The sequence below is a fragment of the Theropithecus gelada genome, chromosome 1, assembly GCF_003255815.1.
Source record: "Theropithecus gelada isolate Dixy chromosome 1, Tgel_1.0, whole genome shotgun sequence".
NCBI classification, from domain to species: domain Eukaryota; kingdom Metazoa; phylum Chordata; class Mammalia; order Primates; family Cercopithecidae; genus Theropithecus; species Theropithecus gelada.
The window spans coordinates 220,709,375-220,731,919 of NC_037668.1; the positions used below are offsets into that span (position 1 = coordinate 220,709,375).

A 22,545-nucleotide genomic window follows, 5' to 3' on the forward strand; every position below is an offset into this window, starting at 1 on the left:
ACTGTTCTAAATAACTTTACTCCTTAGGCACAAATAATAATTTGAAAGCAAGACATGTTCACTACAAATCAAAATTTAAGAGGATTATGAAAAAATAAGATCAACAATTATGTACAGTGGCAGAGGCACTTCTAAATAAAATCTAACGGCTTCCTGGAAATGCAAGAAAGCGAAGGTTTTACAAGTTATATTCTAAACAAATATAGCACAAGTCAAATACCAAGAATTCTCTAATTCTTGGTACTGGCATAAATTACTAGATAAAAGGGGTTATTTAATTGAAGAAATATTAGTAACCATATTAAAAGGACCATTATCAGGAAACGGGAAAACTGAGTTATAGAAACTATAGTTCTATGGATATAAATAATAGCTAGTAATACTGCTGAACTCATTTTCAGGAGCTATGTTTTCTCACATTTGTTTTCCTTCTAAATGTTATTCAATCCAATAAACATGTATGAGCACTGTGTGGCAGGCACAGGATGAAGATACAAAGTAAGGAAAAATGTAAGAAAAGAAGGTAAGCATAAATTAAATTAAGGAGAAAATTAAGTGAGGTGGAAGAAAAGAAACCCAAAGCATTAGAATACAATAACAAAATTATAAAGATTCAGAATGTTTTAATTAATACTTATAGAGTAAGCAAATATTTTACCTATGCCTTCTGGTAAAAGCCCAGAATGAGAGAACCAAAGAACCACTTGTGCATATTGACAGATGAGGTGGGAAACCACAAACTTATTGCTTAAGTCTATCAGTCCTGTAAAGAAGAGTTAACATCAGTTGTTTATTCACAAAAAAAATCAAGATGCTCCACAGTTTTCAAACTTAATCACTTGGTAATTTACATATATATGTAAATATATATTTTACATACATGTATTTGTTCAAGATATATGTATCTCTCTTGAACTAATTCACCTTTGTATCTAGTTTACTTTGGTCCAAAATGATGTCAAGCAAATCTCCAAAATGCTAAAATAAGTAAGTCACTCCCTAAAATAGACATTTTAGGTAAATACACTTCCACCTCAGCTACACTTTCATTTAGCTAATTCTAGAACTCAAATTTACACATTACAAACTAGTATAGTATCACTAAGATAGACTGTTCAAAACAGGCCTGTAAATGAAATTGACTTGTTTTGGTTCTGAAATTGCAAAACAGAAAAAAATTATAATGACTTCTTTGAATAAAAAACATACATATGACTTAATTTGAAACTTTACTGCAAATACACTAACCTTAATAATCATTAACTTTAGAATTTCCCAAGCTTATTTAAGCATGGGCTTATGGCATGGCATGTCTAACAACATTCTGTAGCTTTTCACTGAAACGAAGAAACAAACAAAAACCCTAGCACGGAGAAATAATGTTCTCTTTACATAATGATCCATCTAAGACATGAGAAATGTATTCGTTTCTCTAAAAAGTAAAATTTAATAAAACAATCAATTGATAAAACAAAGAGGATACCTCTCTCAGTGATCTCTCGGGCTTCTGATGCAAAACAGCTCAAGACTATATTAAGATTGCTAAGAAGCAAATAACATTGCTGGATAGACTGTATAGTTTGTGGATCCATGAAATGACACGAACCATCAAATAATGGCACACCTTTCAAGAATAAAATACAAGATAAGTTTCCATACAGTAAATCTAAATAAATTAGAATCACAATGCAAAATTTCTCAAACTGCTATCACTCAAAAGAATTATTCTATTCATTATGAGATTTATAAAGACAAGCTAGACATGGCAAAATTTCCAAGGAACCTAAAAAGTGCTTTCAATATAAAACTAGCGAAAGCCAAGAGTGAGAATATGAACTCAAATCATCTAGATCTAGAGCTTATCCTCACAACCAATACACATCAAAAGACAGGGATTTACTTTAATAACCCATTTAGTTACATTAATATTTAATGTGTTATTGGTCTAGAAAACAACTGTCTTCATTCTAAAATCCTTCTTTAAATCAAATCAAATACTAATTTGCTTTTTTTTTTTTTTTTTTTTTTTTTGAGACAGCGTCTCGCTCTGTCGCCCAGGCTGGAGTACAGTGGTGCAATCTCAATCTCGGCTCACTGCAACCTCTCCCTCCCAGGTTCAAGCAATTCTCCTGCCTCAGGCTCCTGGGTAGCTGGGATTACAGGCATGTGCTACCACACCTGGCTAATTTTTGTATTTTTAGTAGAGACGAGGTTTCACCATGTTGGCCAGGCTGGCCTCGAACTCTTGAACTCAGGACTTCAGGTGATCCGCCCGCCTCGGTCTCCCAAAGTCCTGAGATTACAGGCATGAGCCACTGTGCCCGACCTAATTTGCTTTACTTCTAATACTTTTTTTGAGATAGGGTCTTACTCTGTCACCTAGGTGGGAGTGCAATGGTACTATTATCACAGCTCACTGCACTCTCAAACTCCTGGGCTCAAGTGTTCCTCCAGGCTCAGTCTCCCAAGGAGCTGGGACTACAGGCATGTGCCACCATGCCCAGCTAATTAAAAAAAGAATTTTTTTTTTTTTTGGCAGAGACGGGGGTCTTGCTATATTGCTCAGGCTGGTCTTGAACTCCTGGCCTCAAGCAACCCTCTCATCTTAGCCTCCTAAAGTGCTGGGATTACAGGCCTGAGCCACCACACCTAATCTCTAATACATTTAAAACACTTACTATGCTTTGTATTTTAATTATTCTTAGAGGTTTTTATTTTTTAAAAAACCCAACCTACCAGTAATAAAGCTCAAAGCAGCAACAGCTGAACTACCACGTTAAACTCCCAAACACTGCGCTATCCTCAAAGAATCAAAGCAGTCATACGATTTATGAATTGAGTTTCTTTTTACAAAACATGAGGTCTAACAACATTTTTCTCTTTTAAAAAAAAGACATTTTTACTCTGATCCTAAACACCTGATAGTGTTCTTCCAGACCTCAATCACACTGATTACTGAAATACTTAAATTAATTCACGACAATAGTTTCATAAGTATAGCCTAAACACACTAGAAAGCTCCATGTCTTCCTAACAAACTTGATTGGTACAAAAATTCTCTACTAAGAATAACTTACATTGTGAAAAGCTATCTATAATCAAACCATTTCAAAAGTCCATCTGTTTACTCATCATGACACAAGAGAAATGACTAAAACATTTACCTCTAAATAAACTTAAATTTTACTTGCACTTACAGTGCAGCTGTATCTCTAACTACTAGTACTTTCAGCCTTGTATTTGCCCTAACTGGACATGATAGGTTTTTAATAGTCATGACATACCCCAAGACTCAATCAAAATGAACAAGAGACTAACAAAACTGTCAAGAAGGAAAAGGATTTGCCACCACAATAATGACATCTGTCCATGGAGGGCAACGGTGATGCACTTTTACCCTCTGCCACTCAGCTTCATCACTTCCATCAATATGTTACATAGAAGGCAAGTACAGAAACTTCTGAGCATTACCTAGCACATTCCCCTTACTCCATCACCAGTATATGTAGTAAATTAAACTCCTAAGACCAAAAAAGACAAGTTATAATCCTAAAACCTGCTATTGTAGGCATATCAGCATGTTGCCAGTTTAATGACCTGCTGCAAAATCTTGATCAAAAATTACTTTTGGCTGGATGTGATGGCTCACGCCTTGTAATACCAATGCTTTGGAAGGCCCAGGCAGGAGGATCGCTTGAGGCCAGGAGTTCAAGACTGGCCTCGGCAACATAGTGAGACCATGTCTCTACAAAAAATACAACAATTAGCTGGGTGAGGCAGCATGTGCCTGTGGTCCAAGCTACTCAGGAGGCTGAGGCAGGACGACGACTTGGGCTCAAAAAGTCAAGGCTGCAGTGAGCCATGAACTCACCACTATACTACTGCCTGGGCAACAAGTGAGACTATGTCTCAAAAAAAAAAAAAAAAAAATTACTTTTATCACTTTAATGTAAAAAGAAATAATTTTCTTTTGGGACATCTTCAAATTTTAAGAGTTTACAACTTTACAACTTCAGGCTGGGCGCAGTGGCTCATGCCTATAATCCCAGCACTTTGGGAGGCCGAGACGGGCGGGTCATGAGGTTAAGAAATCAAGACCATCCTGGCTAACATGGTGAAACCCCATCTCTACTAAAAATTACAAAAAAATTAGCAGGCGAGGTGGCGGGTGCCTGTAGTCCCAGCTACTCGGGAGGCTGAGGCAGGAGAATGGCGTGAACCTGGGAGGCGGAGCTTGCAGTGAGCCGAGATCATGCTGCTGCACTCCAGCCTGGGCGACAGAGCGAGACTCCGTCTCAAACAACAACCAAAAAAAGAGTTTACAACTTCAAAATGATTAAAAATTATGTACTTAAGACATAAACCAAGGTTAGTATTTTAATATCAAATTCTGTCCTACATCTAGACTTCTAATACTTACATAGTCTGTCAAATTCCTCTTTTGTGAGAACCACTTTATTCCACGTCCATTCCAGAACAAAGCGCAAATTAGTAGCAGAATTTGGTTGTTCTTATTTGTAAATACAAAAGGGAAAAAATAAAGATTATTAATTACACACAGAATTCTAAATTGCTGGTGGGAAAACACGGCAGACAGCACCCTAACCGAGTGAACACCAACACTGAACGGAGGCAGAATGGACCTTTCAGCGCATCACACCACGGAGCACATCACGTCAGGTAGCACTGCCACCGAAAATTAAAACCTGTCACTTAGTCATGAGGAGAGATGGCAGGCACAAACTTAAATGCAGACTATAAAATAAGGCCTAATTTCTTTTTTTTAAAAAAAAAAAAAGTCAATTTTTTGAAAGACAAAGTGACAAAATGTACAAGATTAAGGGAAATTATAAAAACAATTACAAAGTATTCTAGATCTCTTTCCAAAAAACTAAATACAAAGCATGATTCTGAACTCTCTCTCCCCTCTAAATTGAAATAAAGGGCCGGGCGCGGTGGCTCAAGCCTGTAATCCCAGCACTTTGGGAGGCCGAGACGGGCGGATCACGAGGTCAGGAGATCGAGACCATCCTGGCTAACACAGTGAAACCCCGTCTCTACTAAAAATACAAAAAACTAGCCGGGCGAGGTGGCGGCACCTGTAGTCCCAGCTACTCAGGAGGCTGAGGCCGGAGAATGGCATAAACCCGGGAGGCGGAGCTTGCAGTGAGCTGAGATCCGGCCACTGCACTCCAGCCTGGGTGACAGAGCGAGACTCCGTCTCAAAAAAAAAAAAAAAAAAAAAAAAAGAAATAAAGGACATTACTGGGATTTCAATAAGGTCTCTAGATTTGATAAAAGTCTTAATTTTCTTGATTTTTTAATGATCACAAAGTGGTTCTGTAAATGAATATCCTTATTCTTAGAAGCAGCAATACCAAAATATTTATGGGCTAAAAAAGCATGATGGCTTATCATCAAATGGTTCAGAAAAGAAACTATTCTCAAATGGTTCTGAACAGATGTGTTCAGAAATGGTTCTGAACCATGTGTTTGGGGTGTGTGTGTGTATGCATGTGAAAAGTAACAGTGATACACACAACAATTTGGATGAGTTCCTAGAGAATTTTGCTGAGTAAGAAAGGTAACCCCAAAAGGTTACATACTGCATAATTCCATTTATGAACATATTTAAAATGACAAAATTCTTGCCAGGGGTTAAGGATGGGGCAGAAGGAAGGTAGGTATGGCTATAACAGGGCAACGTGAGGGATCCTGGTTGTGCTGACTATACTAAAGGTTTGTCAGATCATAGCACTGCGGGCAAATGTGCTAAAGGGGGTAGGATCTCTCTATTGCATCTTAACAACTACATGTGGATCTACCATTATATCAAAATAAAAATAAGAAAAAAATACAACAAATAGCGAATTGATAACTTTAAAATTACCAAACATTTTACCTGTTAAAAATCAGAATCTTACCTTCTGTTATCCATCTTTTGATATAACCAGTCAAAAGTCCCAGGGAACTAGTCTGAATTGCTGCTGACAATATAGCTTCTAACTGTTCTTCCTAAACCATGCATTATAGAAAGGAAAGAAAGAGGGTGTGAGATCACAGGCAAGTTCTGGTTCCGAATTTTAAAATTTTAAGGCTAAAAAAATGATTATGACCCATGAGAAGGGCTAAAATCAAAAGACAGTAACAAGCATTGATAAGGATGTGTTAAAACTGGAACTCTCATATACTGTTCATGTAAAATGGAACAGCCACTTTGCAAAACAGTTTGGCAGCTTCTCAATATGCTAAACATAGACTTACCACATGACCCTCCAATTCCACACCTAGGTACATACCAAAAAGAAACAAAAATACACGCCCAAGCAAAAATTTCACATGAAGGTTCCCAGCACCACTATTAATAGCCATGAAGTGGAAACAACCCAAATGCCCATTAATTGTAGATAAAGAAATTATGGTCATAATTTGTATGCTCATACAACAGAATATTATACAGCCATATAAAAGGGGATGAAGTACTGACACTTGCTATAACACAGATGAACCTTGAAAACATGTTAAATGAAAGAAGACAGTCACAAAAGATTACATATTATTTGACCCATTTATATGAAATGTCTAGAACAGGTTGATCTATACGGAAAGTAGATTAGTCGTTACATAAAGCTGGGCAAGATGGGGCAGGCAGGAAGGTAAGGGAAGAGAAGTGACTGTTAATGGGCACAGAACTTTCTTTAGAAGTAATAAATATCCTGGCTAACATGGTGAAACCCCGTCTCTACTAAAAATACAAAAAACTAGCCGGGCGTGGTGGCGGGCGCCTGTAGTCTCAGCTACTTGGGAGGCTGAGGCGGGAGAATGGCGTGAACCCGGGAGGCGGAGCTTGCAGTGAGCCGAGATCACGCCACTGCACTCCAGCCTGGGAGACACAGCGAGACTCCGTCTCAAAAAAAAAAAAAAAAAAAAAAGAAGTAATAAAAATGTCCTAAAATGGAATGTGATGACAGTTGCAGGATTCTGTGAATTAAAATCACTGAACTGTACACTTGAAATATGTGAACTGCATGGTATATGAAATATCTCAATAAAGCTGATATTTTGAAAATCACTGAGTCTGGTTTAATATCAGAGGAATCTATTGATTTCATTCACTACAGGAGCAAATTAAAAGATGTTCAAAAAGGAATCACATGAATGTAAGTTAAATAGGTACAGAGGAAATTACATGATAATGGTCCACAAAACCCAAGAAGGCATGATTCTAAATGGAGACTCACTGAAGCCATTTACATTAACACCAGAGACAAAACAAAAACGTCTGCTACTAACATTATTATCCTATAGTTTATAGAAGTTCTACCACATTGCAATGAGAGAAGTCAGTAACTGGTCAGGTACAGTGGCTCACACGTGTAATTCCAGCATTTTGGGAGACTGAGGCGGGCAGATCACTTGAGGTCAGGAGTTAGAGACCAGCCTGGCCAACATGGTGAAACTTTGTCTCTACTAAAAATAAAAAACTAGCTGGGTGTGGAGGCACATGCCTTTAGCTCCAGCTACTCAGGAAGCTGAGGCAGGATAATCACTTGAACCCAGGAGGTTGGAGGGTTACAGTGAGCCAAGATCGTGCCACTGCACTCCAATCCGGGCAACAGAACAAGCTGCTGTCTCAAAAAAAGAAAAAGGTAGTAACAAACAAACGAAAAAAGTCTATTATTTGCTGATGGTTGCATACCTTGAAAATTATGTAGATATCAAATAAATATAAAAAAATGAATTGCATTTTTCCATACAGCCATGTGTTGCTTAATGATGGGGATACACTCTGTTAAATGTTTCGTTAGGTGTGTTTCGTTGTTGTGCAATCATGGTTAAGAGTGTACTTACACAAAGTTAGATGGTGTAGTCTACCACGTATCAAGGCTATATATATTGCTCCTAAGCTACAAACCTGTACAGCATGTTACTGTGCTGAATACTGTAAGCATCTGTTACACAATGTGAAGTATATGTGTATTTAAACATAGAAATGGTACAGTAAAAATACATTATTACAGGCTGGGCAAGGTGATTCATGCCTGTAATTTCAGCACTTTGGGATGCCAAGGTGGGAGGATAATTTGAAGCCAGGTGTTCAAGACCAGCTAGGCAACATAGCCAGACCCTGTCTCTACCAAAAAAAAAAAAAAAAAAAAAAGGCTAGGCATGCTGGTGCCTGTCTGTAGTCCTAGCTACTTGGGGAGGCTGCGGTGGGAAGATCGCTTAGGCACAAGGGGTTGAGGCTACAGTGAACCATTAGGCACAAGCGGCTGAGACTACAGTGAACCATTAGGCACAAGCGGCTGAGGCTACAGTGAACCATTAGGCACAAGCGGTTGAGGCTACAGTGAACCATTAGGCACAAGCGGTTGAGGCTACAGTGAACCATTAGGCACAAGCGGTTGAGGCTACAGTGAACCATTAGGCACAAGCGGTTGAGGCTACAGTGAACCATTAGGCACAAGCGGTTGAGGCTACAGTGAACCATTAGGCACAAGCGGTTGAGGCTACAGTGAACCATTAGGCACAAGCGGTTGAGGCTACAGTGAACCATTAGGCACAAGCGGTTGAGGCTACAGTGAACCATTAGGCACAAGCGGATGAGGCTACAGTGAACCATTAGGCACAAGCGGATGAGGCTACAGTGAACCATTAGGCACAAGTGGTTGAGGCTACAGTGAACCATTAGGCACAAGCGGTTGAAGCAAGTGAACCATGCCACTGCATTTGGCCTGATGCAGCCATGAGGTGTTTCCTGTCCTATATCCTTCTATACAGCTAAGTCAACCTGCTGCCAAATAATGGCCTATTGGGTATTAGGAGTAGGAATTTTAAGCCAAACCTAAGACCACAACTGCTGATCACCCACAGTCAGCATTACACTACGTCACCTATTTTTGCAGAAATTATCTAATACATTTTTATTATAATAGAAAGCTAATAACGTGATCCAACCGAAAGAAACAGTACGAGTCAAAAATCATCTCACTTGGCTTAAAGTAGAAGGCTGAATATCAACAAATCTTGGGGAAAGAAGGCCAGCTACAAGACATCGATTATAACCATCAGGAATGACTTCATTGAGTGATGGCCCTGATTTCTTTAAAAAAGTCAAAGTCTGTAACAGATAAATTAGTAAGGCATCAATCAATACTCAATTTGAATCATCAAATTTAAGATTAATAAATTACACTTAAAATTTAAGTAAAATTTAAAGATAGCAAATGGAAATTATGAAAGACTGTATTTCCTTGCAAGAAACAGTTTATAGGTTCTTAAGCTTAACCAATGCTTGCCAGTTGTGAATAATACAAAATATATATAAGCAAAAGGTAGCTTATATATTTTTATGAACTGTATAACCCTGCTGTCTTCTCTAAAGCTGACAGGTTTGGTGACATCTTGACAAAACTCACACACACACACACAGAGAAAAACTCTGGCAGTCTATTCCTCTTTATCGAATGTGAAAGAGATCTGATATGAAGTATAAATATGGCATTCATCCACATCTGGTCGATTATCAATGAAAAGGTCTGCCACATCATGCTTCCCTAGAAAAGTACTTTTCAGGCCAGGCACAGTGGCTCACGCTTATAATCCCAACACTTTGGGAGGCCAAGGCAGGCGGATCACCTGAGGTCAGGAGTTTCAGACCAGCCTGGCCAACATGGTGAAACCCCATCTCCACTAAAAATACAAAATATTAGTCAAGCGTGCTGGCGGGCACCTGTAATCCCAGCTACTCAGGTGGCGGACACGGGAGAATCGCTTGAACCTGGGTGGCAGAGGTTGCAATGAGCCGAGATGGCGCCACTGCACTCCAGCTTGTGCAACAAGAGCGAAACTCCGTCTCAAAAAGAGAAAAGTGTTTTTCAAAATTCTTTTTTTTCCCCTGTGCCAGGAACTATACCACTGTGCTAGGTACCTTCTTTGCATTACTTCATTTCCTCATAAGCTTTCGGAGGAGACAGAAAGCTTGAGGTTCAAATAACTAGCGTCTACATAAATTAGTTGCTAAAAATATTCAATACATCTGGCAGGTTGTCATTGGTAACTGATACTACTAGTTGCTAATCTCATAAACCTAGCAGAAGCCACCATTTAAGCCAAAACAACTGTCAATATCACTAACACTAAATCAAACTTAAATCCATAAATCAACTATATTCCAAGATCTGATTCGGTTCAATTAAGAAATCACTAATTGTTACCTACCTCCTTCTGAAAGCCAGTACAAGTTAAATGAACAACTCCTGAGTTTAACAAACAAGTGGCATCTATAAAAAAGATTTAAAAAATTATCCACTTACATATATTTAAAATGGCATTAATAGAACAAAATTTATCCAAATAACAGACTGCAAGGCGTCAAATTATTACATATAATAAATCTTTAAATAAACTTTTCTAGGTATTTTCACCCTAAGAATAGATAACAAACCTATTACACAGCAAAACAACAAGAAAAAAGCAAAAAACAAAACTCAAAAAACTCTGAGCACAGCTGAGAAACACAGCAAAAAAATAAAAACTACTATAAAATGCAGCTGTGAAATAGTTAATATCTTTCCTAGCAGGTTCAAAATAAGTCATAATTCCTTTATAAAACAAAAATACTAAATTTCTCGTGTGCATATATTAATTTCCTAAGTTATCCATATGTTAACTAACTGAGATATAAACGGATAACACCAAATGAATAAACTACACAACACAGACATTTACATACTTTTGTGCATTACTTTTCTTAAGAGGTAATGTTAAGGAAATACATACCAAAATTATAAGTACTTGGGTTAAAAAACTGCTCAGGAGGTGGATATGAAGGAGGCACTCCTCTATTTAAACTTCTCTCATGTACTAATATATCCAAGATGCCATGTGGAGAAGTTCTACTTACAACAGACTCCAAAGACCACAGTGCAAAATAAGAGCAATTATGTAGGTATTCTCCCGACCTAAAAGAAAATTTAAAACATTACTAAGTCATTAATCAGCTACATATACAAACACAAAGAGAAAGGAGAGAGAAAGAAAAAAGAGAAAGAATCATACCTTAACGAATCTGGCATTTGTGCATGATACCAACGATTTATATCGAAAAGCCCCAAATATATAGAAGGCTTTCCCTGTCCATATATATTCACCTGCCAGGTAAAGACTGAAACACTAGTGTCAGGAGATAGAGCTGAAAAAAAAAAGATAATTTTTAAAAACAGAATAAAGAATCTCAAAGTAAAATTACCTCAACAGAATTATAGCAAGATCTTCTTATAGCAAGATCTTAAGAGGTTTAACTCATATTAAGAGGTTTAACTCATATTCCCCTTGATTCATTAAAACGCATTTATATCATTTGTATGTAAGACCAGATTCATTCACTTGCATTTTGACTGTTTCTCAATTTTAAGGCCTTATTAAAAAGTACTCACTTATTGGAAGTTATATCCTTGCTTGTTTTCAGTTAATACTTGAGCAACGTTGAGGTATTAGAGGCACAAAGCAGAAAATGATTTGAATGAACAGTCTCTTTCCCAAGAATGATACAGAGCTAGTAGTAGAGAAGTTAATTCACTACCTAAAATGGATGCCTTTGGGCATTAAGGCTTTATTATGATGAACCTTAGTTGAGAGGGACTTATCTAGTTACATGGTAAAGGGGGAAAAAGAAAAGTGCTTGGATGGTGCCTGTGGAATGGAAAGACAGAAATAGAGTAAGGGACATCAACAGGAGAAGAAGAAAGTAAAAATCTGAAACACTACTATAAGGCAACAGAAAGAATGAGGAATAAGAGAGAGCATGGCCAGGTGCAGTGGTTCACGCTTGTAATCCCAGCACCTTGGAAGGCCAAGGTGGGCAGATCAATTGAGCCCAGAAATTCGAGACCAGTCCAAGCAACACAGCAAAACCTCATCTCTACAAAAAAAAATACAAAAATTAGCTGGGCATTGTGGCATGCACCTGTAGTCCCAGTTACTCAGGAGGCTGAGGTGGGAGGATCACCTGAACCTGGGAAGCAGAGGTTGCAGTGAGCTGAGATTGTGCGACTGCTCTCCAGCCTGGGCAACAGTGAGACCCTGTCTCTAAAAAAAAAACCAAAAAAACCCAGGCCGGGTGTGGTGGCTCACGCCTGTAATCCCAGCACTTTGGGAGGCTGAGGCAGGTGGATCATGAAGTCAGGAGATGCAGACCATCCTGGCTAACATGGTGAAACCCCGTCTCTACTAAACATACAAAAAATTAGCCGGGCGTGGTGGCCGGTGCTTGTAGCCCCAGCTACTCAGAAGGTTGAGGCAGGAGAATGGCATGAACCCAGGAGGTGGAGCTTGCAGTGAGCTGAGATCACACCACTGCACTCCAGCCTGGGTGACAGAGCGAGACTCCGTCTCAAACAAAACAAAACAAAACAACACAACACAACAAAACACCCTGCCACTATAAAAAATACAAAAATTAGCCAAGCGTTGTGGTGTGTGCCTGTAGTCCCAGTTACTTGGGAGACCAAGGTGAGAGAACTGCTTGAGCCCAGAAGGTCAAGGCTGCAATGAGCCAAGATCGTGACACCACACTCTGGCCTGGATCAGCATGGGCATCAGAGTGACACCTTGTCTCTAAATAAATAAATTAATTAATTAATAAATGTTTTAAAAAGAAGTGAGCTCATGACAAGTTCTGTTTTTCACATGTTTAACTGCATCTGAAAACTGGATCAGAAATACAGATACAGGCCCTAGCCAAAAGGGCATTTCTGGGTTGGGTAAATTCACTGTGTGATTTAATCCTCACAACTACCCACTGCAAAAGGTCTAACTGTATGACCCCACTTACAGATGGAGAAACAGGGCTCTGAAATGTTAAGCAAAAAAAAAAATTGCCAGGAAAAAGCGATGATACTAAGGAAACAGAAAACATTCAAGACAACCAAGGCATGTATACCATACATGGCTCAAAAAATACACAGGTAAACTTCATTCAAAGACTAGTCACACTAGTTCAGACTAGGGATCACCTGTTCGTTCTGAGAACTAGATTAAAATAAAAGGGTCCTTCATTACCCTAATCTATTTTATTTTTTAGTTATACATAGCAATCTGGAGAGCAAGATATATCTAGTATCTCATATAGAACTGAATAAATTCCATAATTACCATTCTAATTTTCTTAACTGCCAGGAGTATGAAATCTGGGAAACAATACCTGTCATAAATTTTAAATCCAGCCTTCACATGACATATTTTCAAGTACTTTAACTAACCTTCATTCATGCCTTCCTCCCTGTCACCATGAGATCGAAATTTCTCTATACTCTGGCATCCCAACAATTTGGTATTACTCGTCTGTCCCCTCAAAGGGAACATGCCACCTGTCAGGTCCAGGGTGTATCTTTCTTCACAGTATTCTAACCCCTGTAACATAAAATACATGCAAATATTAATCTGATTCTAGGCAAAAGGTCACTCTAAAATTAAATATTCTCCAAATTTAACCTCTGTAACATAAAATACATGCAAATATTAATCTGATTCTAGGCAAAAGGTCACTCTAAAATTAAATATTCTCCAAATTTAAAGATTGTTCACACAATACAAAGAAAACAATTTAGGCCGGGCGCGGTGGCTCAAGCCTGTAATCCCAGCACTTTGGGAGGCCGAGATGGGCGGATCACGAGGTCAGGAGATCAAGACCATCCTGGCTAACACAGTGAAACCCCATCTCTACTAAAAAAAATACAAAAAACTAGCCGGGCGAGGTGGCGGGCGCCTGTAGTCCCAGCTACTCGGGAGGCTGAGGCAGGAGACTGGCGTGAACCCGGGAGGCGGAGCTTGCAGTGAGCTGAGATCCGGCCACTGCACTACAGCCTGGGCGACAGAGCCAGACTCCGTCTCAAAAAAAAAAAAAAGAAAACAATTTAGACTGAAGAGAACCAATCATGGGAAAAGGTTCTAAAATTTTACATACTTTAAAACAAATAAAAAGTGAGATTTACTCTCTCAAAAATAATTACCAACAAGTCTTCCAAAGTTGTTATTAAACACAGAAGCCCTCATGCACTACTGTTTGATATGTAAAGTGGAATAACCATCAAAATTATACATGCATACATCCCAGACCAGCAATACTATACCTGTGTTCTCACAGAAATTCTTGCTCTAGAAGAGTTCTTAGACTTTTAGCTTATTGATACCTTTAAGAATCTTGACAAAAGGCTATCAGACTTCCCCATAAAAATGCAACACATAATTCAGGGACTTTATGGATTCCCTGAAATCCATTTCTATACCCCTCAAACATTAGGTTAAGAAAAGTCGGTTCTAGAGACAGGTATGTGAGGGTGTACAAAATATAGCTATTAGCAGCACCCCTCCTACTTCCTCAGGAATTCAGCCGAAAAATAGGTACCATCTAAAAGTCTAGATGCATATACCCTCTTATAAAAATCACCCCTTGGCTTAATGCTTGATATGTTAGAGCAACAAAGTGGAATTATTTTTCCTGTGTACCAATTAAGCCACAAGCTTGAATCTAGTCCAATACACTCATTGTAGAGGAAAATTATATATGAGAAGTTAAGAATGCTACCTTGGTAAATAGATAAAACAGATCTCTAATTTAACACTACTTCTACTATATTATGCATACAATATTAATTTGCATATAAGAATCGCTTTTCACGGCCAGGCACGGTGGCTTACGCCTGTAATCCCAGCACTTTGGGAGGTTGAGGCGGGTGGATCACGAGGTCAGGAGTTCAAGACCAGCCTGGCCAAGATGGTAAAACCCCGTCTCCACTAAAAATACAAAAAAATTAGCCAGGCGTGGTGGCAGGCGCCTGTAATCCCAGCTACTCTGGAGGCTGAAGCAAAGAATTGCGTGAATCCGGGCGGTGGAGGTTGCAGTGAACCCAGATCGCATCACTGCACTCCAGCCTGGGCCACAGAGTGAGATTTTTCATCCCCAAAAAAAACAAACAAAAAGAATCACTTTTCAATATCTTAAAACAAAGACAGCATATTTAAAATAGAAAACAACAAAATAATATAAACCCATAGTCCAATGACCATTTACCTCATATAAGATTTGTCCTGATGCCAAACACTTTCTATTACCAAAGGCCAGCTGCAGCAGATGCAAACTCAAAACATCCCCTTCACTGAAACAGAAATTAACCAAGACGCACTAAATACATTAATACATTAAACATCTCCTACTATCCAAGTAAGTTTAGTTTGCTTGCAATGTTGACTGCATGTGACAAAACTAAGATCACTGGGAAGAATTTAGTTTTATTTGGTCATTTTCATAAAATGTAGTCCTTTGAAACAATAACTAACATTTATTGATTCTAATCAACTAAACTGATGCTGACTGCATACTGTAGGAGATATCGTATGTGGCAAAGACTGATTACTCAATATTATTTCTCAAATATTCCTTCCTCAATGGGTATACTCTACTTAAACACATGGTTGCCTAAAGTTGTACATTTCCCAGCTTCCTTTGCAGCTAGGTGCAGTACCCTGTGGTAGAGTTGTGGCCACGATGTAAGCAGAATTACCCCATAGTAACCTCAGAGAACCTTCCTTAATGAACAAAATATCCTTTGTGGCTTCATCCTGGTCTCTTCCTCCATCTTGCCATTTTTACTTAAAATGTAGAGGTTCAAAGGACAGTGGGGGGATGTGGGAAGGAGAAAGGGCTGCTGGGGGAAGGGTGGGGAAAAAAATTTTTTTTAATGTGGATGTCGCCCTGGACCATGAAGACAAGGCCTATACAATCAGGACACAAAGTGAAGATACTAAATCAGCCCTGTAGTGAAGAACTCAAGCACGAAGCATGCAGTAAGTGTTAAGAGCACAGATTCCAGAGCCACATCATCTGAATTTGAATCTTACTACTAGTTGATCCCTCTTAATAATTCCTATTACTAGTTCTTATTTCTTTTATTTGGCTTCTGGCATACCACACTTTCCTAATGTTCTTCACACCATACTATTTCACTCCTCAGTCCTTTGCTTGAGTACCCAGCTCTCTTGTTCTCAATCTCCAAGTACATTTGAAGAGTAAGAAAGCAGGGTACTGAGATTGAGAACAAGACAGCAGGGTACTTGGAAGGTTCCAAGGCTCTCTTAATCTGTGAAAAATATTCAAATACGTTGGCACAATTTCTTCTATCTCAGAATTATTCAAGCATGTAGAAACAACCATTTAAGTTTTAAAATAATTTTAACTACTACTCACTAATTCACTGAAAGAATTATGTTGCCTTCACTAAAAGAGACTACATAACTACACAGACTACCTGTTCTATTTTTGACTAATTTTTAAAGACCATATGTATCAGGCCAGGCATGGGGGCTCACGCCTGTAATCCCAGCACTCTGGGAAGCTGAGGCAGGCAGATCACAAGGTCGGGAGCTCAAGATCAGCCTGACCAACACGGTGAAACCCCGTTTCTACTAAAAATATAAAAATTAGCCAGTCGTGGTGGCGGGCACCTGTAGTCCCAGCTACTCATGAGGCTGAGGCAGGAGAATGGCATGAATCCATGAGGCAGAGGTTGCAGTGAGCCGAGACTGCGCCACTACACTCCAGCCTGGGCAACAGAACAAGACTCCGTCTCAAAAAACAAAAAACAAACAAAAAAACTATTTGTATGAGACCTACCTGTCTTGTGTAGACTGAACAGCCCACAAATAACAGCAATTCCGAGGATCATTCTCAGGTTCTTGAAAAGTGACAGCATACACAGGAACTCGTCCACTTTCCAACTGTATGTAATATCTGAAACAGACAAATTAGTATATTTCATATTTTTAAGTTATTTTATAGAAAGGAAAAAGGTACATCATATAAGAATTTGGGTTAGGCAACCACTGTTCATACATTCCCCCAGAATAAGTGATCTGTAGGTCATGGCCAAGTCATCTTATCTGCAAAAATACACAGGGCACAAGACATCAAGACTACGGTCATGGCACCCATCCCCCCCAGACAGAACCGGGAAGAGTTAGAATTACTCAAGCAGATGCATTTATGTGTGTGTAAACTGGTCCTAAGAGTCGTATTCAATGCCTGAGAGGTAGAACTGACGAGAGTTAGAATTACTCAAGCATACGCATTCATGTCTGTGTAAACTGGTCCTAAGAGTCATATTCAATGTATACTCCTACATACCGCTTAGCCATAAAAGGTACCCTACAAAGAGACAAGATACTGCCACAAGACTTTTCAGCTGTTTGGGTTTAGCGTCAGTTTCCCCACTACTACAACAGAAGATGAGTTAGAAACTGAAGAGTTCCCATAAACTGCCAAAAAAGCAAAAATTGACCAAGAGATGATAGTGTTAGAGAAGGCACTACTGTAGAAGAGAGGTACTGCAGTTATTTCTTGAGAAGCAAATTCAAAGACGAGCTGACAAACCAGGGGCTGGGTGCGGTGGCTCACACCTGTAATCCTAGCACTTTGGGAGACCAAGGCAGGTGGATCACAAGGTCAGGAGTTCGAGACCAGCCTGACCAACATGGTGAAAACCCATCTCTTAAAAAAAAAAAAATACAAAAACTAGCTGGGCGCAGTGGTGCACACCTGTAGTCCCAGCTACTCGGGTGGCTGAGGCAAGAGAATCGCTTGAACCTGGGAAGTGGAGGTTGCAGTGAGCCAAGATCGTGCCACTGCACTCCAACCTGGGCCACAGAGTGAGACCTTGCCTCAAGAAAAAAATAGAAAAAAAAGGGAAAAAAAAAGAGCTGATAAAAGGATAACAGCAAAGAGAGTTAAGATACACTTCCCATAAGATAAATTACTCAATAAAATATATCAATATGCCTTGGGAAAAATGGAGAAACAAATCAATCGACAACTTAAGGGCCAAACAGGCATCTACTTAACTCTTAACACAAATTAACTTAGCTACAAAGTATCAATATAATTATATTTTTGGGACTTTTTGACAGCACAAAAAATTTAAAACACAAGTATTTTGTAACTTTGATTTTTAAAAATCCTTTTTTTCCCCTCTCAACTGAGAATTCTTTATGCAGCTGTTACTTTACACAGATGATGATTGGGAAGGTACTTCTGAAAGAACTCATACTATAACACAGTCATGTTTCTGTTCTGTAAAGGGGATCTGTTCTGAGAAACGCTCATCAGGGATTCAGTCATTGTGCGAACATCATACAGTGTAGTAACACAAACCTAGATGGTATAGCCTACTATCCACCGAGGATATGTGGTATAGCCTGTTGCTCTTAGTCTACCAACCTGTACAGCATGTTACTGTATGGAATACTGCAGGCAACTATAACACAATGGTAAGCATTTATGTATCTAAACATTAAAAAGGTACAATCAAAATACAGTAAAATTTTATGAGACCCCTTTCTTATATAAGGTCTGTTGTTGACCAAAACACTGTCAAGTTACAAAGTCATGCTTTACTAGCATGTTAAACACAATGACTGTAATGCGTTTTAAATAAACACTGAAAAAAAATCAAGCTAAATTCATGTGCTAAGTCACCCCTTTATGGTATTACATTGATTTAATGCCATGAAAAATTAGTCATAATCATTCATTCAGTCATTAATCTACCCACCCTTTTCTCACTACGCTAACTTTTAAATATTAGCACTAAGTACAAGCTATACGCAAAAAGAAACTACCTACAACCAAATAAGGGAAAAAAGTTATACTTACTCTCTTTTCATGCTTTTCATGTTCCAAAGCGCTAGATACCCATCGGAAAAACCTACAGCAAGCTGATTTGTCCTGTTTATGTAGCTAAGAGTTGAAACGGCTGTTCCTGTTGGACTCACTAACTGGAAACACAGATGGCGCCCTTCTCTCATCACACTTTCTCTAATGTGTGGTACTTCAGCTGGGATACCAGTTAGAACTTCAAGATCTAAAACCACAAATTAGACAAATGAAGTTAAAAAACTAGAAAAGCAAATGTGTCATCCATTATTCAAGCTGCAAATGAAGTTAACTGAAATTAAAAGATGAGTGATAACAAAAAAGTATGTTAAACTAGAAAATCGCCATCCTTATCTATTTAAATGCCATAATTTAAAAAATACATTCAATTATATAATATTAAAAAATTCTCTCAGTACATCTCAAATATTATCTATGGTAGAATTTTTTTTAGGGTTAACCATCATAAATAAAACTGATTATTTCTTTATTGAAATTTAGTACTACTATCTAAATACCTTCCTTGGAGCAATGGCCGATTCCAGGTCAGGGGGAAGAAAATACTTAATGAGCCTGGTACATCTTATGCCAGTAATCTAGGAAGCTATCACAGGTGAAAGGAAATGTATCAGACAACATGAAGGGGCTCTCATTAACAACGAAAGGACATTGTGCGCATCAAAAACAATAAAATTAATGAAATATAGTAAACATGCCAAACCTGAAAAATTCACAGGGATTAAAAAAAAAAAAAAGAGGGGTGGGGCAAGAGGGAAGCCTACCCTCCCCACCTACAAAAGACCTTATATTGAACAACTGGAAGTAACTGGGTATCACCTGCTTACTCTGAAAATTAGTACTTAAGAAATACTATTTATCCTGCCTGTTCTGTACACATTGTGTTTCAGAGTGACCAAAAACCCCTAATTAATGAGAAAAGTATGCTTTACATTGACAGAACGTAAAAATCATCATTTTGCAGCCTTTAATGAAATAAATGACATATCCAAGAATCTTAGGCCGGGTGTGGTGGCTCACGCCTGTAATCCCAGCACTTTAGGAGGCCGAGGCGGGCAGATCACGAGGTCAGGAAATCAAGACCAACCTGGCTAACACAGTGAAACCCCATCTCTACTAAAAAAAAAAAAAAAAATACAAAAAAATGTGCCGCGCGTGGTGGTGGGTGCCTGTAGTCCCAGCTGCTGGGGAGGCTGAGGCAGGAGAAGAATGGCATGAACCCAGGAGGCGAAGCATGCAGTGAGCCAAGACTGCGCCACTGCACTCCAGCCTGGATGACAGAGCAAGACTCCGTCTCAAAAGAAAAAAAGAAAAAGAATCTTAATGAATGAAACAATTACTTCAAAGCAGCTTTTACAATTTTAGCATTACAGTATTCCCTCCCATTATTTGCAGTTTTGCTGTCCAATTTCAGTTACCTGTGGTAAACCAAAGTACAAAAATATTAAACAGATAATTCCATATATATATATACACACACACACACACCAAAAAAATTCAGCTGGGCGAGGTGACTCATGCCTGTAATCCCAGCACTTTGGGAGGCTGAGGTGGGCGGATCACAAAGTCAGGAGTTCAAGACCAGCCTGACCAATATGATGAAACCTCGTCTCTACTTAAAAAAAAAAAAATTAGCCGGGCATGGTGGCATGCACCCATAGTCCAAGCTACTTGGGAGGCTGAGGCAGAAGAATCACTTGAACCCAGGAGGCGGAGGCTGCAGTGAGCCGAGATTGCACCACTCCAGCCTCTAAAAAAAGAAAACAACAACAAATTCCTAAGTTTTAAATTGCATGCTTCTCTGAGTGGTATGAAGAAATGTGCTACCATCAAAGGGACATAAATCATCCCTTTGTCTGGTGTATCCACACTGTATACGCCACCCTTAGTAGCCATCTTGGTTATCAGATCAACTGTCACAGTATTGTAGTGCTTGTGTTCAAGTAACCCTTATTTGACTTAACAATGGCCTCAAAGCACAAGAGTAGTCATACTGCCAATTCAGATGTGCCAAAGAGAGGCTGTAAAGTGCTTCCTTTAAATGAAAAGGTCAAAGTTCTTGACTTAATAAGGAAAAAATCATGTGTGCAGCGTTCAATACTAGCTGTGGTTTCCAGCATCCACTGGGGGTCTTGGAACATATCCCTCACAGATAAGAGGGGACTACCCTGCAGAGGGCTACCCTGTACACTGTAGGATGCTAAGCCACATCATTAGTTTCTAACTACTAGTAGCAAGTAACACCAGCAGCAACAATCAAAAATGTCTTCTAACATTGCCAAACATCTCCTGGAGGACAAAATTCACCCCTCGTTGAGAACCACTCGTTTAAAGTTGATGAGAGACTTTAAAAAGGATGGATCATGCTGTCACCACGTGAATACACTGATCACTACATTGAAACTACTAGACACTATGTGTCTACCCATGTGATACAATATGAAGTACTCAGCACTTCCAAAGTACCTTGCCAAAATGTTAAACCTTAATCTGTAACCAGAGCTAATTTACATTTGCAGAAAATCGAAAATATGATACCACATGAAACCACAGTTAATTCCAAAATGTGGAACATTCTATCAGAGAACTTCAGCAAGTCAATGGCACTAAAAATAAAAACAGAGAGGGCAGAAAGAGGATTGCTGTACATTCAAGGAGACTTGAGACTTAACTGTCAAATGAAATTAATGTGCGGACCGTGTTTGATTTCCAATCCAAACAATCCAAACGTAAAAAGATGCTTTGGATAATCACATCAATTTGATTACAGACTAGATAGCAGACTATACCAAAGAAGTGTTACTGGCATTATGATGATGGAATAAAATATCCCTATTTGCTTTAAACTAACACAGAAGAAAAGAGGGAAGGGAGGAAAGGGGAATGAACTAAACTGACACACGTAGAGTAGATGTTGAAACTTCACTTGAATTTGGGTGATGGGAATATGAGAACTCTTGAATTCTTCCAATTATCTGAAAATGTCTGAAATCTTCAATAAAAAAAGAAAAAAACTCAGATTCATATATTAATATAACCACTGTGCAAGAGCAGATTCTCTCATTGTTATAACAGAGGAAAAATTGTATCATACTGTCCTAGAACAGGGCCCCCACCCCCAAATCACTTCCGCTTCTGATGCCTTTTTCAAAGAAGTGATTAGATTTTGCCACAATAAACAGTTCACACAATGGGATACTACAAATTTACTCAAAAGAAATGGGTAGGCCCTATGGGTTCCAATGTGGAAAGATATATAAGAAACCGGTCAAGTTTGGGGAAGGTGCAGAACAGTATTTATGCTGTATGTCTGGAACTTCATTTCCTATCTTGGTGTATTTCAGTGAAGCCTGAACAGCTGTAATCATAAATTACTTTTGTAAGAAAATGTATTTTGCATTAAACCCTAAAGCTTAATTTTTTGTGCTATAGAGTCCAACTGCTTCCTAATTTTCAAAATTGAGAAATGGTTCTGATCACAATCCAGAGACTTTTGTTACAAAATTATCCTTGTGCACCTACTGATTACTGACCTCTGAAATGAAGGATATTTTAACGTTACCATATTGACTTGAAGGGAGTTTTCATTATGAATATAAGCATTGTAACTAGCCTTATACCTATAACCACAAAATACTCTCTGAAACAAAAGCCCATCAAGCCTACTTCTTTGATCAATCTTCTATGAAGAGCAGTCATACCATTTCTGATAATCTGTAAATTCATTTTTAGTTATTATTTTTGCTAATCAATTCTTTTCATTTAAACTTTACATAAAAATGTCATTAATCAATCAGGTTTGTATACATACCAAATTTTTG

General features: G+C 38.6%; 1 protein-coding gene across 1 annotated transcript in view; it reads right to left on the reverse strand.

Moving 5' to 3' along the window:
• Positions 1–22,545, reverse strand: part of AHCTF1 (AT-hook containing transcription factor 1) — a 99,375-nt gene that overhangs the window by 54,680 nt on the left and 22,150 nt on the right. Inside the window, exons 5-16 of the mRNA XM_025403705.1 lie at positions 18,707–18,914; positions 16,673–16,789; positions 15,074–15,158; positions 13,263–13,413; positions 11,062–11,194; positions 10,783–10,964; positions 10,222–10,283; positions 8,993–9,121; positions 5,925–6,015; positions 4,421–4,510; positions 1,484–1,624; positions 659–763 (exon numbers count right to left, since the gene is read on the reverse strand). Coding sequence (XP_025259490.1) covers positions 659–763; positions 1,484–1,624; positions 4,421–4,510; positions 5,925–6,015; positions 8,993–9,121; positions 10,222–10,283; positions 10,783–10,964; positions 11,062–11,194; positions 13,263–13,413; positions 15,074–15,158; positions 16,673–16,789; positions 18,707–18,914 — 1,494 coding nt within the window. The remainder of the gene's footprint in view (positions 1–658; positions 764–1,483; positions 1,625–4,420; positions 4,511–5,924; positions 6,016–8,992; positions 9,122–10,221; positions 10,284–10,782; positions 10,965–11,061; positions 11,195–13,262; positions 13,414–15,073; positions 15,159–16,672; positions 16,790–18,706; positions 18,915–22,545) is intronic.